Genomic DNA, 15,000 nt, shown 5'->3' on the forward strand with positions numbered 1-15,000 from the left:
CCTCCTCCCCCGTCCTTCCCCGTCCCCCCCCCCACCCCCCGCACCTCTGACCTAAAGTACGTTATATTTACGACCAAATAACCGAAGCCTCGAGTTTTGTCTCTTGTATAATTTACAATCAAAGCAAAGCCGTTATCTTCCTTGGTTACCAGGTGAGGGTTTGAATTTTTAGAGGGAGAAAGGCGGTTGTTTATTTTCATGTTATGCTTTTTTGTTTACTTCGGGTTTTTATTTTGTTATTCTGTTAATATTTTGGACCAGCTGCGAGTGGCGAAAGTTTATAGGATGCTGTTTATTTATTCAGGGAACACACACATGCACGCGCACACACACACACACACACACACACACACACACACACACACAGAGAGAGAGAGAGAGAGAGAGAGAGAGAGAGAGAGAGAGAGAGAGAGAGAGAGAGAGAGAGAGAGAGAGATCTGATATCTGTGTCTGATATCCCTCAGAACCGTTTGAATTTTAACGGAAAGTCATCGCTAGCACAAGGGACTCCATTTAGAATCCGTTGAGTGCCTAACCTAACCTAACCGTGTCATTGGCCAGCCGTTCCTACGACACCGCCAACCCCGCTAATGAATTCAGCCCCGGGTCGTCGTGCACTCACAAAAAATAAATCAGATAGCTCATAATAAACAAGTTGTGTTGAATAATAAACAGGCAGGTAGTAGTCTTCTGAATACGTAGCGGCGACCGCACACCGTCACGTTCCAGAGGTTGAAGTGGTCGCTGCCTGTCTTGTGACCGCAAAGCGACGGCGAAGGTCAGCAGTACCACTAATTAAGAGCGAGTCGAGAAAGTAAAGTCAGTCGTGTGTGTGAGTGTGTGTGTGTGTATGTGTGACACCTACATCGATAGTGATGGCTGTGTGTGTGTGTGACAGTTACATAGATAGTGATAGGTGTGTGTGTGTGTGTGTGTGTGTGTGTGTATGTGTGTGTGTGTGTGTGTGTGTGTGTGTGTGTGTATGTGTGTGTGTGCATTACGCTCATGCATGGCACCTACATAGAGAGATATAAATAAGTAGAAGGTTAGACATGTGTGCATGTAACAGAACTCGGCCATTGACCTCCTCTTATGATATTCATAGGATTAAGTTAATTCCAGCAGTCACATTTATTTTTTAAATACGTGGAAAACTTTTTTTAGCTGTTAATTTGCAGGCAGGTATTATGCAAATTACAAACACAGCATGTGGCGTAAGACGGCGGGTGCCAAGTGCCAAGCAACAGGCCGTTTCCGAACACGTAGCTTAAATGATCGAGTCTAAATGGCACTGTGCCACTCGCGCTGCAGGAAATGGCGCGCTCGATCACCTTCGCCTTGCAGATCGAGCACCTGCTGCCTGTATGTGGGACTCTTGCTCTCCGTCGCTGCATCCTAACAAAATGCGGTCGTCGGATACTACATGACCTGACCCTGGATTCGAACCTCTGGCAGTCATGGTAATTGGCTACGTGCTGGTCGGCCACGTGTTGTGCCGGCCCTCAGGTCGGAGGGGCATAGGGTTCCCCTTTTGAGGATTCACTTCCCTCGCTTTCTTATCCTTCCTCTTTCCTCTCTTCTCACGCTTTCCGAACCCTCTATTCTCCTCCTCTTCCTCCTTTTTCTTCGTCATCGTCGTTCTCCTCCTTCTCCACCCCCTCCCTTTTCCTCCTTTTCCTCTCCTCCTCCCCCACCTCTTTCCCCTTTTCCTTCTCCTTCCCTCCCTCCTCCATCCCCTCCATCTCCTCCTCCTCTCCCTCCTCTTTCCTTCTCCTCCTCCCTTTCCCCCTCCTCCTCGCCCCTCTTTCTAGCCGAGGTTCATCTTACTTCTCTTCTGAGGGAGGACATGTCAGAGCCCTCTATCGGGTTACTTCAACAAGACAAATACTGAGGATTCGTCTCGATCGTGGGTAGTTTTCCAGTGTGTGTGTGCGTGTGTGTGTGTGTGTATGTTTGTGTGTGTGTGTGTGTGTGTGTGTGTGTGTGTGTGTGTGTGTGTGTGTGTGTGTGTGTGTGTGTGTGTGTGTGTGTGCGTGCGTGCGTGCTGTATGCATGTATGTAGGAATGCTTTTTAGATAAGTTATTAGTTAAGTTTTTTTATTTGATATCTCGATCATATATCCAGTCTAGACTTCCATCGCTCTTAAGATCTTTTTGAATATTATTTTATCCTGCTTTCTTCTATTTATCATTTCCTTGTCCTTTCGCCGCCCGGTCCTTGGATAATCCCGGCGGCCTTTATCCCAGAAGCCATCCAAAATGTCTTTCTAGGCGAATGATCGAATTTCTTGCCTAACTTTGTTACGTGGAGAAAGGTCAAGGCTATGGGAGGTCTTATTTGATTAAAATCTGACGGTCGCTTGACAACAGATGGGAGTTGCTTAGGCCAAAGGGGGTTGCGAGGGGTGGGTGGGGGTGGGGGTGGGGAGGGGAAGGGAGGGGGGGGGATTGATGTAATGAATTCTCCCTTTTCGATTTCTCTCGGTCTTTCTCTCTCTCTCGAGCTCATTCTCTCTCTCTCGAGCTCATTCTCTCTCTCTCGTGCTCATTCTCTCTCTCTCGAGCTCATTCTCTCTCTCTCTCTCTCTCTCTCTCTCTCTCTCTCTCTCTCTCTCTCTCTCTCTCTCTCTCTCTCTCTCTCTCTCTCTCTCTCTCCCTCATTCTCTCTTCTCTTCACTTCACTTCACTTCTCTTCTCTTCTCTTCTCTCTTCTTCTCTCTCCTCTCTCTCTCGGTCTCATTCTCTCTTCACTTCTCTTCTCTCTCTCTCTCTTCTCTCTTCTCTCTTCTCCCCTCTTCCTCGGCCTTCCCTCTCCCCCTTTTCCGCGTGCACGAAATGACGCATCGACCAAGCACGACCCTCGAGGTACACCAACGCCCCGAATGCTGCTCCTCTCGCCTCCTTCCTCATCCTCCTTCCCCCTCCTTCATATCCCTCGCAGGGAGTGTTAGGAGGAAGGGGGAGGAGGAGAAGAAGAAGAAGGAGAGGAGGAGGTGAAGGAGAATGAGAAGGAGGAGGAAGAAGAAGAAGAAGAAGAAGAAGAAGAAGAAGAAGAAGAAGAAGAAGAAGAAGAAGAAGAAGAAGAAGAAGAAGAAGAAGAAGAAGAAGAAGAAGAAGAAAAAAAAAAAAAAAAGGAGGAGAAGGGGAGGAAAAATAAAAATAAAAGGAGGAAGTGGAAAAGAAGAATATAAGAAGAAGAGGAGGAGGAGGAGGAGGGGCAGCGACCAGTACACCGCGTCAAGATGCTTGTGTACGGATGGCGACGGATCAAAGAAGGAAACCAAGAAAAAAAAACACACAGGTGTTGAGTCGCGTAACCCGTTGCCTCATTCTGCTCGCGGGCGATTTGGAGTCGGGGCGCTCCGGATGGCCGCCGGTCACGTCCGTTGGATCCCGGCGGGGTAAATATAGGGTTCTCTCGCCGCCGTGTTGACGAGCCGTCTGTCTGCCTGTCTGTCTGTCTCTTCGTTTCTTTCTCTGCTTGTGTCTCTGTCTTGATCTTTGTGTCTGCGTCTGTCTCTGTCTGTCTGTCTGTTTCTGTCTCTCTGTCTGTCTGTCTGTCTCTCTCTCTTTCTCTCTCTCTCTCTCTCTCTCTCTCTCTCTCTCTTTCTTCTCTCTCTCTCTCTCTCTCTCTCTCTCTCTCTCTCTCTCTCTCTCTCTCTCTCTCTCTCTCTCTCTCTCTCTCTCTCTCTCTCTCTCTCTCTCTCTCCCTCTCCCTCCCTCCCTCCCTATCTCCTCTTCCCTCTCTCGTCCTCCTCCTCCTTTCCCTCTTCCTCCCTCTCTCCTACCCAGGAAAGTCTCTCAGTTTCCTCATCCCACCGAGGGCGAGGTGTGGGAGGTGCCTCTCGAGTACAAGATAAAATAGATCCGCCTGCTGAGCCGTTTAGACCTCGAGGGTGAGGGTGAGGGTGAGGGCGAGGGCGAGGGTGACATCATCGCACAGAAGGACGGTGGGCGGGGGCGCGCGGGCGAAAGGATTTTGTAACCCTCTTTTTTTTCTTTCTTTCCATCCATCCCCGAAACCTTTCTCCTTTTGTGTTGGTGTTCGTTTTCTATCGATCTAATTTATTTATCTCTATCTAAGGTGTTTATCTATCTATATTATTATTGTTATTATTATTATTATTATTATTATTATTATTATTATTATTATTATTATTATTATTATATCCTTCCGGCTTCATTTTGTTTATCATCCTCCTCTTTTCCACCCCTCTCCTCTTCCCTCCCCCCTTAAAGCAGAATCACTTAAAACAACAATAACAACAACAAAAATAACATTACAAAGCCGTTTCTCATTTGCGTGTTGGGAGAGATATTGAAAAAAAAAACAGTTGCTTTGTCAGTTCGTCCAGTTAGCCTTGCGTGAGTGGCGGCGGGGTTGGGGGTGGGAGGGGGAGGGGGTCCGGTTGCTGGCTCGCTCGCTCCCCTGAGGTTGATTTCCGGTTCCTTTTTGGGGGTAGAGTGTTTGGATGGGGGTTTTTCTTCTTTTTTGGGGGAGGGGGTGGGGGGAGGAGGAAGGAAGGGGAGGGGAGGGGGGTTGTTTTTAGAGAGAATGGTGTTGATTTTGTTGCTATTATTATCATTGTTGTTGTTGTTCTCTGTTGTTCATGTACACCCTCTTATCCGTGTCTATTCGCATTTTCTTAGTTTTCTCTATTAATACTTACTGGCCGCTTCTTACTTGGTTTATAGGTATTATTATTATTAAGTATTATGCAACCCCCCTTACTTCTGTGTATGTTATTATTATCATTATCATTATTTTGATCGCTGTAACGGTGTTCCAAGCTATTAAGATTTTGATTATAATTTTGTCTGTGTTCAGTTTGCCTCCAAACTTAATTCGGCTTATTTGATTTTTAGGGAAAAAAGGACGGTTCGAATGATTTGTTTAGGTGTTAGGGGTGGATGGCTGAGAGCAAAAAAAAAAAAAATAAGTTAATTAAAGTAGTAAGGAAACCCAAAGACCTTGGAAATTCTCACTCTTCACTCCATGCCCCACCTGGCTCTTACTCCCTCAAAAGAACCCTCCCTCCCTCGCCAGACCCTTCTTGGGCTCTCCCTCCCTCCCTCCTCCTCCCTTCTCCGCGTCTCTTTTTCCTTCCTCACACCCTCCTCATTCCCTCATTTCAGTCCCTCGTATTCCTCATCCTCGAGACACGTTGAGTGGTGGTATCCAGGCCTATGGAGTTTTTTTTGGTCTCATTTTCTCATTTTACTTGTCCATGATTCAGTTATTTCGTGTTTTTATTATATTTTTTTTATTTGGTGTTATTATTCTTGTTTCTTTTCTATTCCCTTTCCAGTTTTTCGTTTTTCTCCTTAGCCTTTCTACCCCCTGCTTCGTGCCTGGCATGGGGCTGATACTTTCAGGGGACATTGGGTGACCGCTTGCCCCTTCCCTCCTTCCCCCTCCCCCCCCCCCTTTCCCCAAACTTACCTTGTCCATCTCCCGCCCCAGTGGAGCCTAGTTACCTGTACCGGGACCCCCCACTTTTCTTACCTGACCAGCCCCTCCTTCCCCCTCCCCTCTGTCAATTCCCTTCCCTACACTCCCTTACCCTCCCCCCTCCCTATCTTCCCTTTCTCCCACAATCTTCGTGTCGATCTTCCCGCGTGACGTAAAAATCCGGTCACCTTTTCCCCTATAACGGACGCCATTTTCGTGTTCCTCCGTAGAAAGCCTCTCTTCCCCTCCCCCCCCTCCCTCTCACTCTTCCCCCCCTCTTCTCTCCCTTGGCACGCTCTTCCCCCCACCCCCTACCCCCTACCCCCATGCCAAGGACCTGACGCAGGAGGTGGGCGTTTTTGCCGTGCCCAACTAGGCCTCTTCCGCTTTCTTAGTGACTTTGCCCCACTTTGTGACTATAGGCCTATCACTGCTTCATATTTTTTTCTTGTTTTCGTTTCTTTGCTTTTCTTTTCTTTTTTTTTTTTTTTCTTTCATTCGTTTTCTCTCTCCACTGACGAGGTCTTGTGTCCTAATGGTCGGGTCGTGTTAGCGTCTCGGCGCGAGGGAAAGTTTGGGGGACTGTGAAGAATTTTCCTTGGAGGGAGGAAGGGAGAGGGAGAATGAGGGAGGGAGGGAGGAAGGGAGGAGGAGAGAGGGAGAAGGCGTGAGGAAGGGAGAAGGCGGGAGGGAGGGAGAAAGGTGGAAAGAGAGAACCAGAAAGACAGGCAAAAAGGCAGACAGAAAAATAGAAAAACAGGGAGTGAATCTGACCCAATCTGACTTTCTTTAAGCAACCCCTTTTGCCCCGATTTTAGATTCCCTTCCCTTATGTCATCGCCATCCTTCGGCGCGAATTATTACCATACGGAATAAGGCGGAGGAATCGGTGTCCGGAGCAGGGCTAATAATACCCAGGGATAATAGGTCCTTGTTCGGCCGTCCTGTGGAGCTGAGGAACCACTTGACCGCCGCCGAAAAGAAATGGCCGACTCTTAAAGCCAGGCGGGAGTGTACACAGGGGGAGGAAGGCATACGCAAGCCAATAAACAAAGGCAGCGCAAGCAGTGATGAGAGAATTGACGAAAATAGCAGCGAGTCTGGATGGAAACCCGATCTCGGCTGCTGGTGGCCGCGGGCTGCCGTCGGATGTACGTACGCGAGTAGACGCACACGCGGGCACACACGCGGACACACACTCACACACACACTCACACACACACACACACACACACACACACACACACACACACACACACACACACACACACACACACACACACACACACACACACACACACACACATTCATTTATAGATTAATTAATTTATTCCAGTGCATATACACACACATACCATCCAAATAAACATACAGGTAGATCTACCCGCCTCTACACCGCGCCCACACGCCCGCACAGACACACACACGTGTTCCAAGCTCATTATCACACTCACATCTCCCGGGCATACTGATGAGGCCTACATTTTAAGAGGAGAAACCCCCATTATACTGTTAATAGCAGTGTTATTGTTTGTGCGTCGGGGCCAGCCTCCGGGGGGGGGGGGGGGGGTAGGAGGGGGGGAGAAGGTAGGGAGGTAGGGAGGGAGGGGAAGGAGGAGGGGGGGGGTTGAATTGAAGTAGGAATCCATTGAAACACATCATTATGGGGCGCGAGGCAGATTTTCAGATTTTAATCCCGTCCCAATTGCGTCGACGGATTCGGAATGATCGATAGCGTAATTGATTTTGAATCTGCTCTGCCTGATAATTTCAATCTCGTCCTCTCTCTCCCCCCCCTTTCTCCTCTCCCCTCTCTCCCCTCTTCCCTCCTCCACTTTTCTCGCTCCCCCTACCCACCACCTCCCCATCTGTGCGTGCTAAGAGGCAGTAATTTATCACATACGTGGTGTATGTACGTCTATGTGCTATTAGAAGAGGGAGACACGCATACAATGTACACGTGCACAGTTTAAATGGAGTAACGGTCAAAATGATATTTTATTTTAAGAAACGGAATAACATCATGTTTTATTATCAGTCTGAAGTCATCACCACCTTTAGTATAATCAGATATAATGTGTGATAATTTACATAATCGTTCTCAAATCCACACAACATCACAGGTAGATATCGCATAGGCCTACGTCGTCACGGAGGAAAAGCCTAGCGTATTTATGGCTCAGAGTGGATTCCAGCTTTCACATTTATAGGATCCGAAAGCCTCTGTTCATTAGGCGATGAACATTACACGCGGGAGAAGACTGTGAACGTTTGAACGGCACCTTTCAATGAATACGTAATGGACACTTTCCTAATTCTGGCGATGGTACAACAAAGAAACGGCTGGGAACAATTTGTACCTTATAATTAATCATTTAAATTTTTTGAGTGTTCGTTCATTTTTGTTTGTTTGGTTCTTGTTTCTGTTTTTTTTTTCTTTTTTGTGACCCCCGCCCCATTTTTCTGTAATTACACAGTAGAATTTATTAACCTCATGTTTATGCGTGTTTGTATGTATTTCATGTATTTTTCCTTACCGACCCCTCCTAACTCCCCCCTTTCTTCTCCCGCAGCGCCTGAAGGAGGAGCTGACGGTGGAGCGGTTCCAGCCGGTGGTGACGCCTCGTGGGCCCGAAATGATCGTGGCCTACGACGAACACGTGCTCGTCAACCACTTCAAGTTCGGCCTCATCTACCAGCGCGCCGGCCAGACCACCGAGGAGCAGCTGTTCGGCAACAAGACGCACTCGCCCGCCTTCGAGGAGTTCCTCAGCCTCATGGGACAGCGGGTCAAGTTGAGAGACCACGAAGGGTGAGTGAAGGAGAGAGGTTATGTTGTGTTTTGGGGTGATATTTGGAGGTTAGTTAGGGCTGTGGTATATATCCAGTGTTTTGTTCTGTGTTTTACCTCAAAGGTATTGTTCAAGATTTTATATAGTTGTGTGCGTTTGTCTGTGTGACGAACCCTTCGCTAACGAACCGAATTCTCTCTCGCAGATTCAAGGGCGGCCTGGATACCCTGTACGGGCAGACGGGCGAAGAGAGCGTCTACGAAGTGTTCCGCGAGAAGGAGGTCATGTTCCACGTGTCCACGCTGTTGCCCTACACGGAGAACGACCCTCAGCAGCTGCAGCGCAAGAGGCACATCGGCAACGACATCGTGGCCATCGTCTTCCAGGAGGGCAACACCCCCTTCGCCCCCGACATGATCGCTTCGCACTTCCTCCACGCCTACATTGTGGTCCAGCCGATCGACCCCTGCACGCCCAACACCAGGTGGGTGGAGCGCTTCTGTGTTTCTGAGTTTCTGGCCTTGAATTGGGTCATATTGGCGTGTGTATTTCAGTCTGTCTCCATTTTAAAGCTTTGTTGGTCTGCGTTTCTTATCTTGAATTGGGTCATATTGCCGTGTGTATTTCTGTCTCAATTTTTTAACCATCGAAATTTTCCTAAGAAGGTTGAATTAATGGGATTCTGGTTCTTCCTCTCGCCAGTTATCGCGTGAGTGTAACAGCAAGGTCGGACGTACCTTTCTTCGGCCCCACTTTGCCTTCGTCGGGAGTGTTCGAGAAGGGACCCCAGTTCAAAGAGTTCATCCTCACCAAACTCATCAACGCCGAATTGGCATGCTACAAGGCCGAGAGATTCGCTAAGTTAGAGGTAAGTCACGACGGGCATCAGGTGTAGCCCCATGTGTGTTTGACTGCCCCTGCGAAATACGCCCTCAACATATGTTTTGAGTGTATCATTTGTGCTGATTTCGTTGGGCATGTTTTTTTTTTCTAAATGTAGTTAATTCTAGTAAAAACGATCAGTGGAAAAGGTTTGATAGTATTGGAGCTGTTTGTGCGAATTGCAGATATATTAAAGAGATATATGTACACCGATAAAACATATTTCATTCTCAACTTATATTTTCCCTTCAGCTGCGCACACGGTCCTCGCTGCTGAGTTCCCTCGTCGACGACCTGCGCCGGAAGAGCAACGAGTTCCTGGGAATCGCCGAGGTCCAGGAGCCCCCGAAGCTCGAGACCCCTGGCACGAGGTTCACAGAGATCGTCAGGAAGGTCCTCCGAGGCCGCCCGCCGAACCAGGACCCGGCCGGCCTGGTCAAGAAGACGACGGCGACCAACAACTCCAACAACCTGGCGGGTGGAACGCCTTCGGTGAGATTTTGTTGTTGTTATTATTGTTTGTTATTATCACGAATGTTTGGCTTTCTTCGTGATTTGATATTGATATATCTGTTGTTGTTGTTGCTATTGATATATATGTTGTTGCTGTTTTTGTAATTGCTTTTATGACTTGCTCTAATACTTGGCGTCTGCAATCACAGAGTTCTCGCAGCAAGGGGAGCAAAGGCAGCGGGGGCAGCAGCGGCGCCCGGACGCCCACCTCGAGTCCAGACACGACGCCCAACACGCAGATGGCGTTGTCGGAGAGTGATGATTCCTCCATCAACTCGATCGACATCGACGGCCATTCCCATCCTCTCAACGAGGATTCGGACACGGGGCTAGAGTCCATGTCCTCCGCCGAGACGCCCCACAAGCTGTCCTTGCACTGTCCTCTCTGCGGCGGCAACGAGGACGGCGTGTGCGCCCTCCACGCCGACCCGGAGACGATCCTTCGGCAGGTGGACACCCTCAAGCACGAGATCAACAAGCTCAAGTGTGACAAGCTGGATCTCCTGCGCCAGAATGTGGTGAGTTTAAACTTTAATCTTCAGATATGAAGTATCTGATACACATTTGCAAGTTTTTTTATTATCCATTTATTTTTTTCGTTACATTTAACCCCTAAAATGGCCCAGATAACTGACAGCATTTCCCTCCTTCCGCAGACATGCCAGAGAGAAATCAAGAAGCTAAAGGAGAAGGAGCTGAAGCTGGGCGGAGAACTCAGCAACGCCAGCAAAGAGATCATCAGATTGCAGAACCTGCTGAAGGACCTGGGCACCGGCCAGGTCTCCGCCGTGTGAACAAAGACCAGCACAGGTCATCGTGTTGTCTTACTTGTCCAGGTGTTGGAGTGACCGCGGAACACCTACAGGTCACAGGAACCCTCGGGGCCAGCGTGAAGTTTGGCGTCAAGGATGAGAAGCGAGAACGCAGACTGCAGATCTTTGGCATACCCAGTACCTTCTTGGTGATGGAGTGGGTGGAATTGGCTTCTTAAAAATCGTTCAAAACCGAAGAGATATGAAAGAGAACAAGCCCAGCCCTCGGACCTACACGCGATTTGTAGCCTCCAGAGGATTTCGTATATTTTTTATGTTATGTCATTTTTTTATTCAATGATTTGCTGAGGTACATTTCCTATTGTCCTAACACTCACGCAGGTCAGAAATGTACAGTTGTTCATGGATAAGTCAGGCCAGAGATGTGTACATCTGTTTGGGATCAGCATTGGTCAGGTGCTTGTACTGATACCAAAGTTATGTCTTTAGTGTACAACTTCTGATTTGCTTCAGTGTGTTACCAAAGGGAAAAGAACGACTTTCGGCCTGCGAGACAAGTGCTGCTGAGCGCATGCACCTCTGTCAAGAAAAGACAAGTTGTTTAAGCATTTATTCTAGTTTATTTCATACTCTGAGCCACCCATGCTGCATTTACAGGCAGATATTTGATATGTATTTCACCTTATTGTGCTTGTTGAGATGGACACATTACACCTCAGCTTCCCATACCAAATATTTAATTTTAAGTTTGTTAGGGCACGCGCAGCTGCATGCCCGAAGATTTAGTCATTCCTAAATTTTTATAATGAACATATTTTACTCTATTATATAATTACCTGGTCATCCGGGGCGAATGTGTGGTAATGAGGAGAGTCTTTAATTCGTGCAAATCTTGTGTTTCCCTTTCTTTATCGTCTCCTCTTGCCCGATCCTCGTGTTTCGCTGCAGTGATGGTGTGTCCCCAGAGTGCACGGGGCGACTGTTGGCATGGTAACCCAGGATGACAACCTGGTCGTCCAGCCAGGATCTCACGCTCAACAATAGTAACTTTTCCAATGTTTTTTTTTTTATATAGTCGCGAGTGATGCTGATACTTGGGGAGAGAACGCATACGTTATGCGAGCCGATGAGATGTATGATGCTGACCATAGATTATCATGTTGGTAGTGGTCGTTCTACTATTCCATTTTGGGAGAATCATTATCTCAAAGCCTAGGAATTTCCTCCATGGGAACTCTCTTAAGTTATGACGGTTAGTCCGAATTCCAAGTAATAGTTGATTACACACTCTTTCAAGTAGTATTTCATCACCATTACATACACGCAGCACAGTTGAATAAAATTTTGTGCTACTACTAATAACTGCTTTCGTTGTGATGGAAAGCTTGTGACCTGCCTTCCCCATGTTAATAGCACACAAGTCACGTCAACCCACCAATATATTGTAGTCTGGTAACCGGTGAGGAAACTGCGTCGTCGCCTGTCGTGGCGGCACCCACAAAGTCTTAAAGAAGTTATCCTGGCGTTGTCTTGTGAATGGCGTCCGCTGCACCTTCACCATCATATCAGTACGTCTGTAACTCTTTGTATCCGTCATATGTCAATCCCGTAGGCTCTGTTTATTCCAGGTTTGAATTATGTGTTATAGTTATTTTGAGCATATATGATACACGGTGTTTCTCTGCTGGAGCCATCAAGGACTGACATGTGATAAAAAGTGTGGGTGGTTCGAGAAAACGTCTTGGTCAGTTTGTCAAGGGATGTTGGCCCGCCGTTCCGCCAGTTCGCGTGTCATTTCGTTCAATTTGGCATGAGTTTCCTGGCTGGCTGTCAGAATTCGTCTATGATTTTTTGGTGATTTCACTCTCCGCCAGTGCACTTCATTTCGTAGTCATCCTGATCAAGATTCGGTTTTCTTTAGCGTACCCGAACGAACCGTGCCACTTCGCCGGTGATCCTTACAGTCGGTAAAGGTTCTCGACCTACTCTCAGCCTCGGGACGGGCAGGCGGTGGACACAGGCTCTCAAAGCCAAGCTTACGAGTCTGCTGTTTACTGAGTGACGGCTCAGGAAGTCCAGCGAAGCGTCCTGGATGCCGTTCAGCGCCGTTCGCGAGAGAGAAGTAGCGTGGCATGGTTTACCTCCCCAAATGTTGCGTTCCAATATAGGTGTGTTACTGTGTGTACGATGTACGGCGCGGCGACCAGCTTGTCCGTCAACATCCCTGATTACATGTCACTATAATCACTTGTCAACTGTAACAGTGTGTTGGTGTACGACTGCACACGTTTTGGTGTTTTAGTGTAGAGGAAAGTAAAAGGCATTGCCACCACAAAAATCCAACATGCCGGGATCCGTCAACAAGAGAGGCTGTATTTCCCCCATCCAGCTGTCAGGTCTTACACTAAATATACACAACTGAACCGCCTATGATTGGAGAAGATATGTACAAAAGATTTTATTTTGCTATTGTAGTTAGTCTCTCTGACACACCCAAAAGGCAAGGTGTAAATATTAGAAGAATAAACTAGATCACAAAATAGTACAGACATCAAATGTCTTTGTAATGCTCAAACATCTAAGAGAGCCAAAGGTGTTTAGCCCGTTTTAAAGTCGGTTCAAAACGTTCTTGTTCACACGCGTATGCCAGAACAGACTGTGTATTATGCATATATATATATATATATATATGTATATGCGCGCGCGCGCGCGCACACACACACACACACACACACACACACACACACACACACACACACACACACACACACACACACACACACACACACACACACACACACACACACACACACACACACACACACACACACACACACACACACACACACATATTTGTACATACACACAATGTGTGTGAGCAATGAAGAATGTAAATGGGTTATATTTCATTTTCTTCCACATATTTTTTGGATATAATAAGTAATCAATAATCAAAAGTGGTTTAATCATCATTCAATACAAATTTCCCGTCCATTTGTAGGAACAGGTCTAAAACAGGCACCGCCCCAGACTCCCACTTGTAAAAGGCATCGTGAGTGTTTATGTATATATATATACATGTATGTATGTAAATATATATATATATATATATATATATATATATATATATATATATGTATGTATGTATGTATGTATTTATATGTGTATGTATGTATATATATATATGTATGTATGTATATATGTATGTATGTATGTATATATATGTATATGTATATATATGTATGTATGTGTATATATATATGTATGTGTGTATATATATATGTATGTATATATATATATATGCATATAGGTGTATACACCCAATGCTTTCTCATTTTGTCAACTCAGATATGTGCAACAGCTGTTATCCAGATTTTCATTTGGTTAATCATTCTGTTGTCTCGCAAAACCAATACTCAACAGGTTCAATACAGGCAATGGTGTGTCCGCATACCTCATCCTACAGGATATATCTGAGGCTTACTTTCGTGCATATGTAATCCCTGCATTGCAAAGGAGTCACCCAAAGGGGGTAGAGTGTGTTCATAGTAACATGATGATAATTAATAATAATAGCTATTATAAATGATGGCGAAATTCACCATAACAACGCTGGCGGATTTGAGTGTATTACAAATGTGATTTAATTTTGCCTTTTGGGTTCCTTGAGCCATGATAATTCAATGGCAGATAGTTCACCCAGAGTGTGTATATTCTGTATCTACTATTTGACGTAAATTATACTATTTGTGTGTATAGCGAGTCATAATAAAGTCTCCACAGATTATATACGTTTGTTTTATGTACCTTTATTTGGAAAAAAAATATGATGATGATATTTTAATGTTGTGATACTAATAAGATAACTGGAAAGAACACCCTGCAGAACAGAGAAAAAGTTGTATGTAAACCACATGGCAGATTGATTATTAATAAAAATGAGGTTATTAAATTTATGAGAACTATTCATATTTTCTTATCTATATACTCAATTGACTACTTTATTAGTTCATTATTCATTAATATGATGTCAACAATAGAAAAATGACTAATCGTTCAGCATTATTTTGATGATTTTTGTACTACAAGGTTAACAGAAATGCATCAGTAATATATACACTAACAAATATTTATTTTCATTTTACATAGTAAAGGAAAGAAATATATATGTATCAGTGTTCAGAAAAAATAGAAATTATATACTGGAATGAACATGATTTAGAGGAAAGCATTATTTTACATATGAGAAGAGATTGGCAGATTGATACAGAGAGAGAAGGGAGAGAAAGAAAGAGAGACAGAGAAAGATAAACCACTCATGTTCCATAATAATCTTAATTAGAAACACCCTTTATGTTGTACCCACAATTACTTAAAATCTTCAGCCTGATGTGTTGTACAGGAAATTATCGGTTATTCGACATGATCAGATCCCAATATTATTATTATTATTTACAAATGATCAGGTCACTATACATATGGATTATTAATTGTTACGAGGAGAGATGATTTGGAAATTCTCAATCACATGTTATCCTAATTTTGTATAAAGAGTTCATGATCATCAGACAACCTGTAGGTGCACTCT

The 15,000-nt window shown here is 45.6% G+C and overlaps 1 protein-coding gene across 2 annotated transcripts in view; it reads left to right on the plus strand.

The window, feature by feature from the left end:
- The window catches only part of LOC113809420 (rap1 GTPase-activating protein 1), an 857,618-nt gene extending 843,417 nt beyond the window's left edge, over positions 1-14,201 (plus strand). For both annotated transcript variants that reach the window (XM_070131795.1, XM_070131862.1), the window contains 6 exons: positions 8,026-8,264; positions 8,450-8,728; positions 8,947-9,112; positions 9,379-9,618; positions 9,789-10,157; positions 10,296-14,201. In XM_070131795.1, coding sequence (XP_069987896.1) covers positions 8,026-8,264; positions 8,450-8,728; positions 8,947-9,112; positions 9,379-9,618; positions 9,789-10,157; positions 10,296-10,433 — 1,431 coding nt within the window. In that variant the 3' untranslated portion in view covers positions 10,434-14,201. The remainder of the gene's footprint in view (positions 1-8,025; positions 8,265-8,449; positions 8,729-8,946; positions 9,113-9,378; positions 9,619-9,788; positions 10,158-10,295) is intronic.
- Positions 14,202-15,000: the final 799 nt, after the last annotated feature.

Source organism: Penaeus vannamei, chromosome 1 (genome assembly GCF_042767895.1).
Source record: "Penaeus vannamei isolate JL-2024 chromosome 1, ASM4276789v1, whole genome shotgun sequence".
Taxonomy (NCBI): Eukaryota; Metazoa; Arthropoda; class Malacostraca; order Decapoda; family Penaeidae; genus Penaeus; species Penaeus vannamei.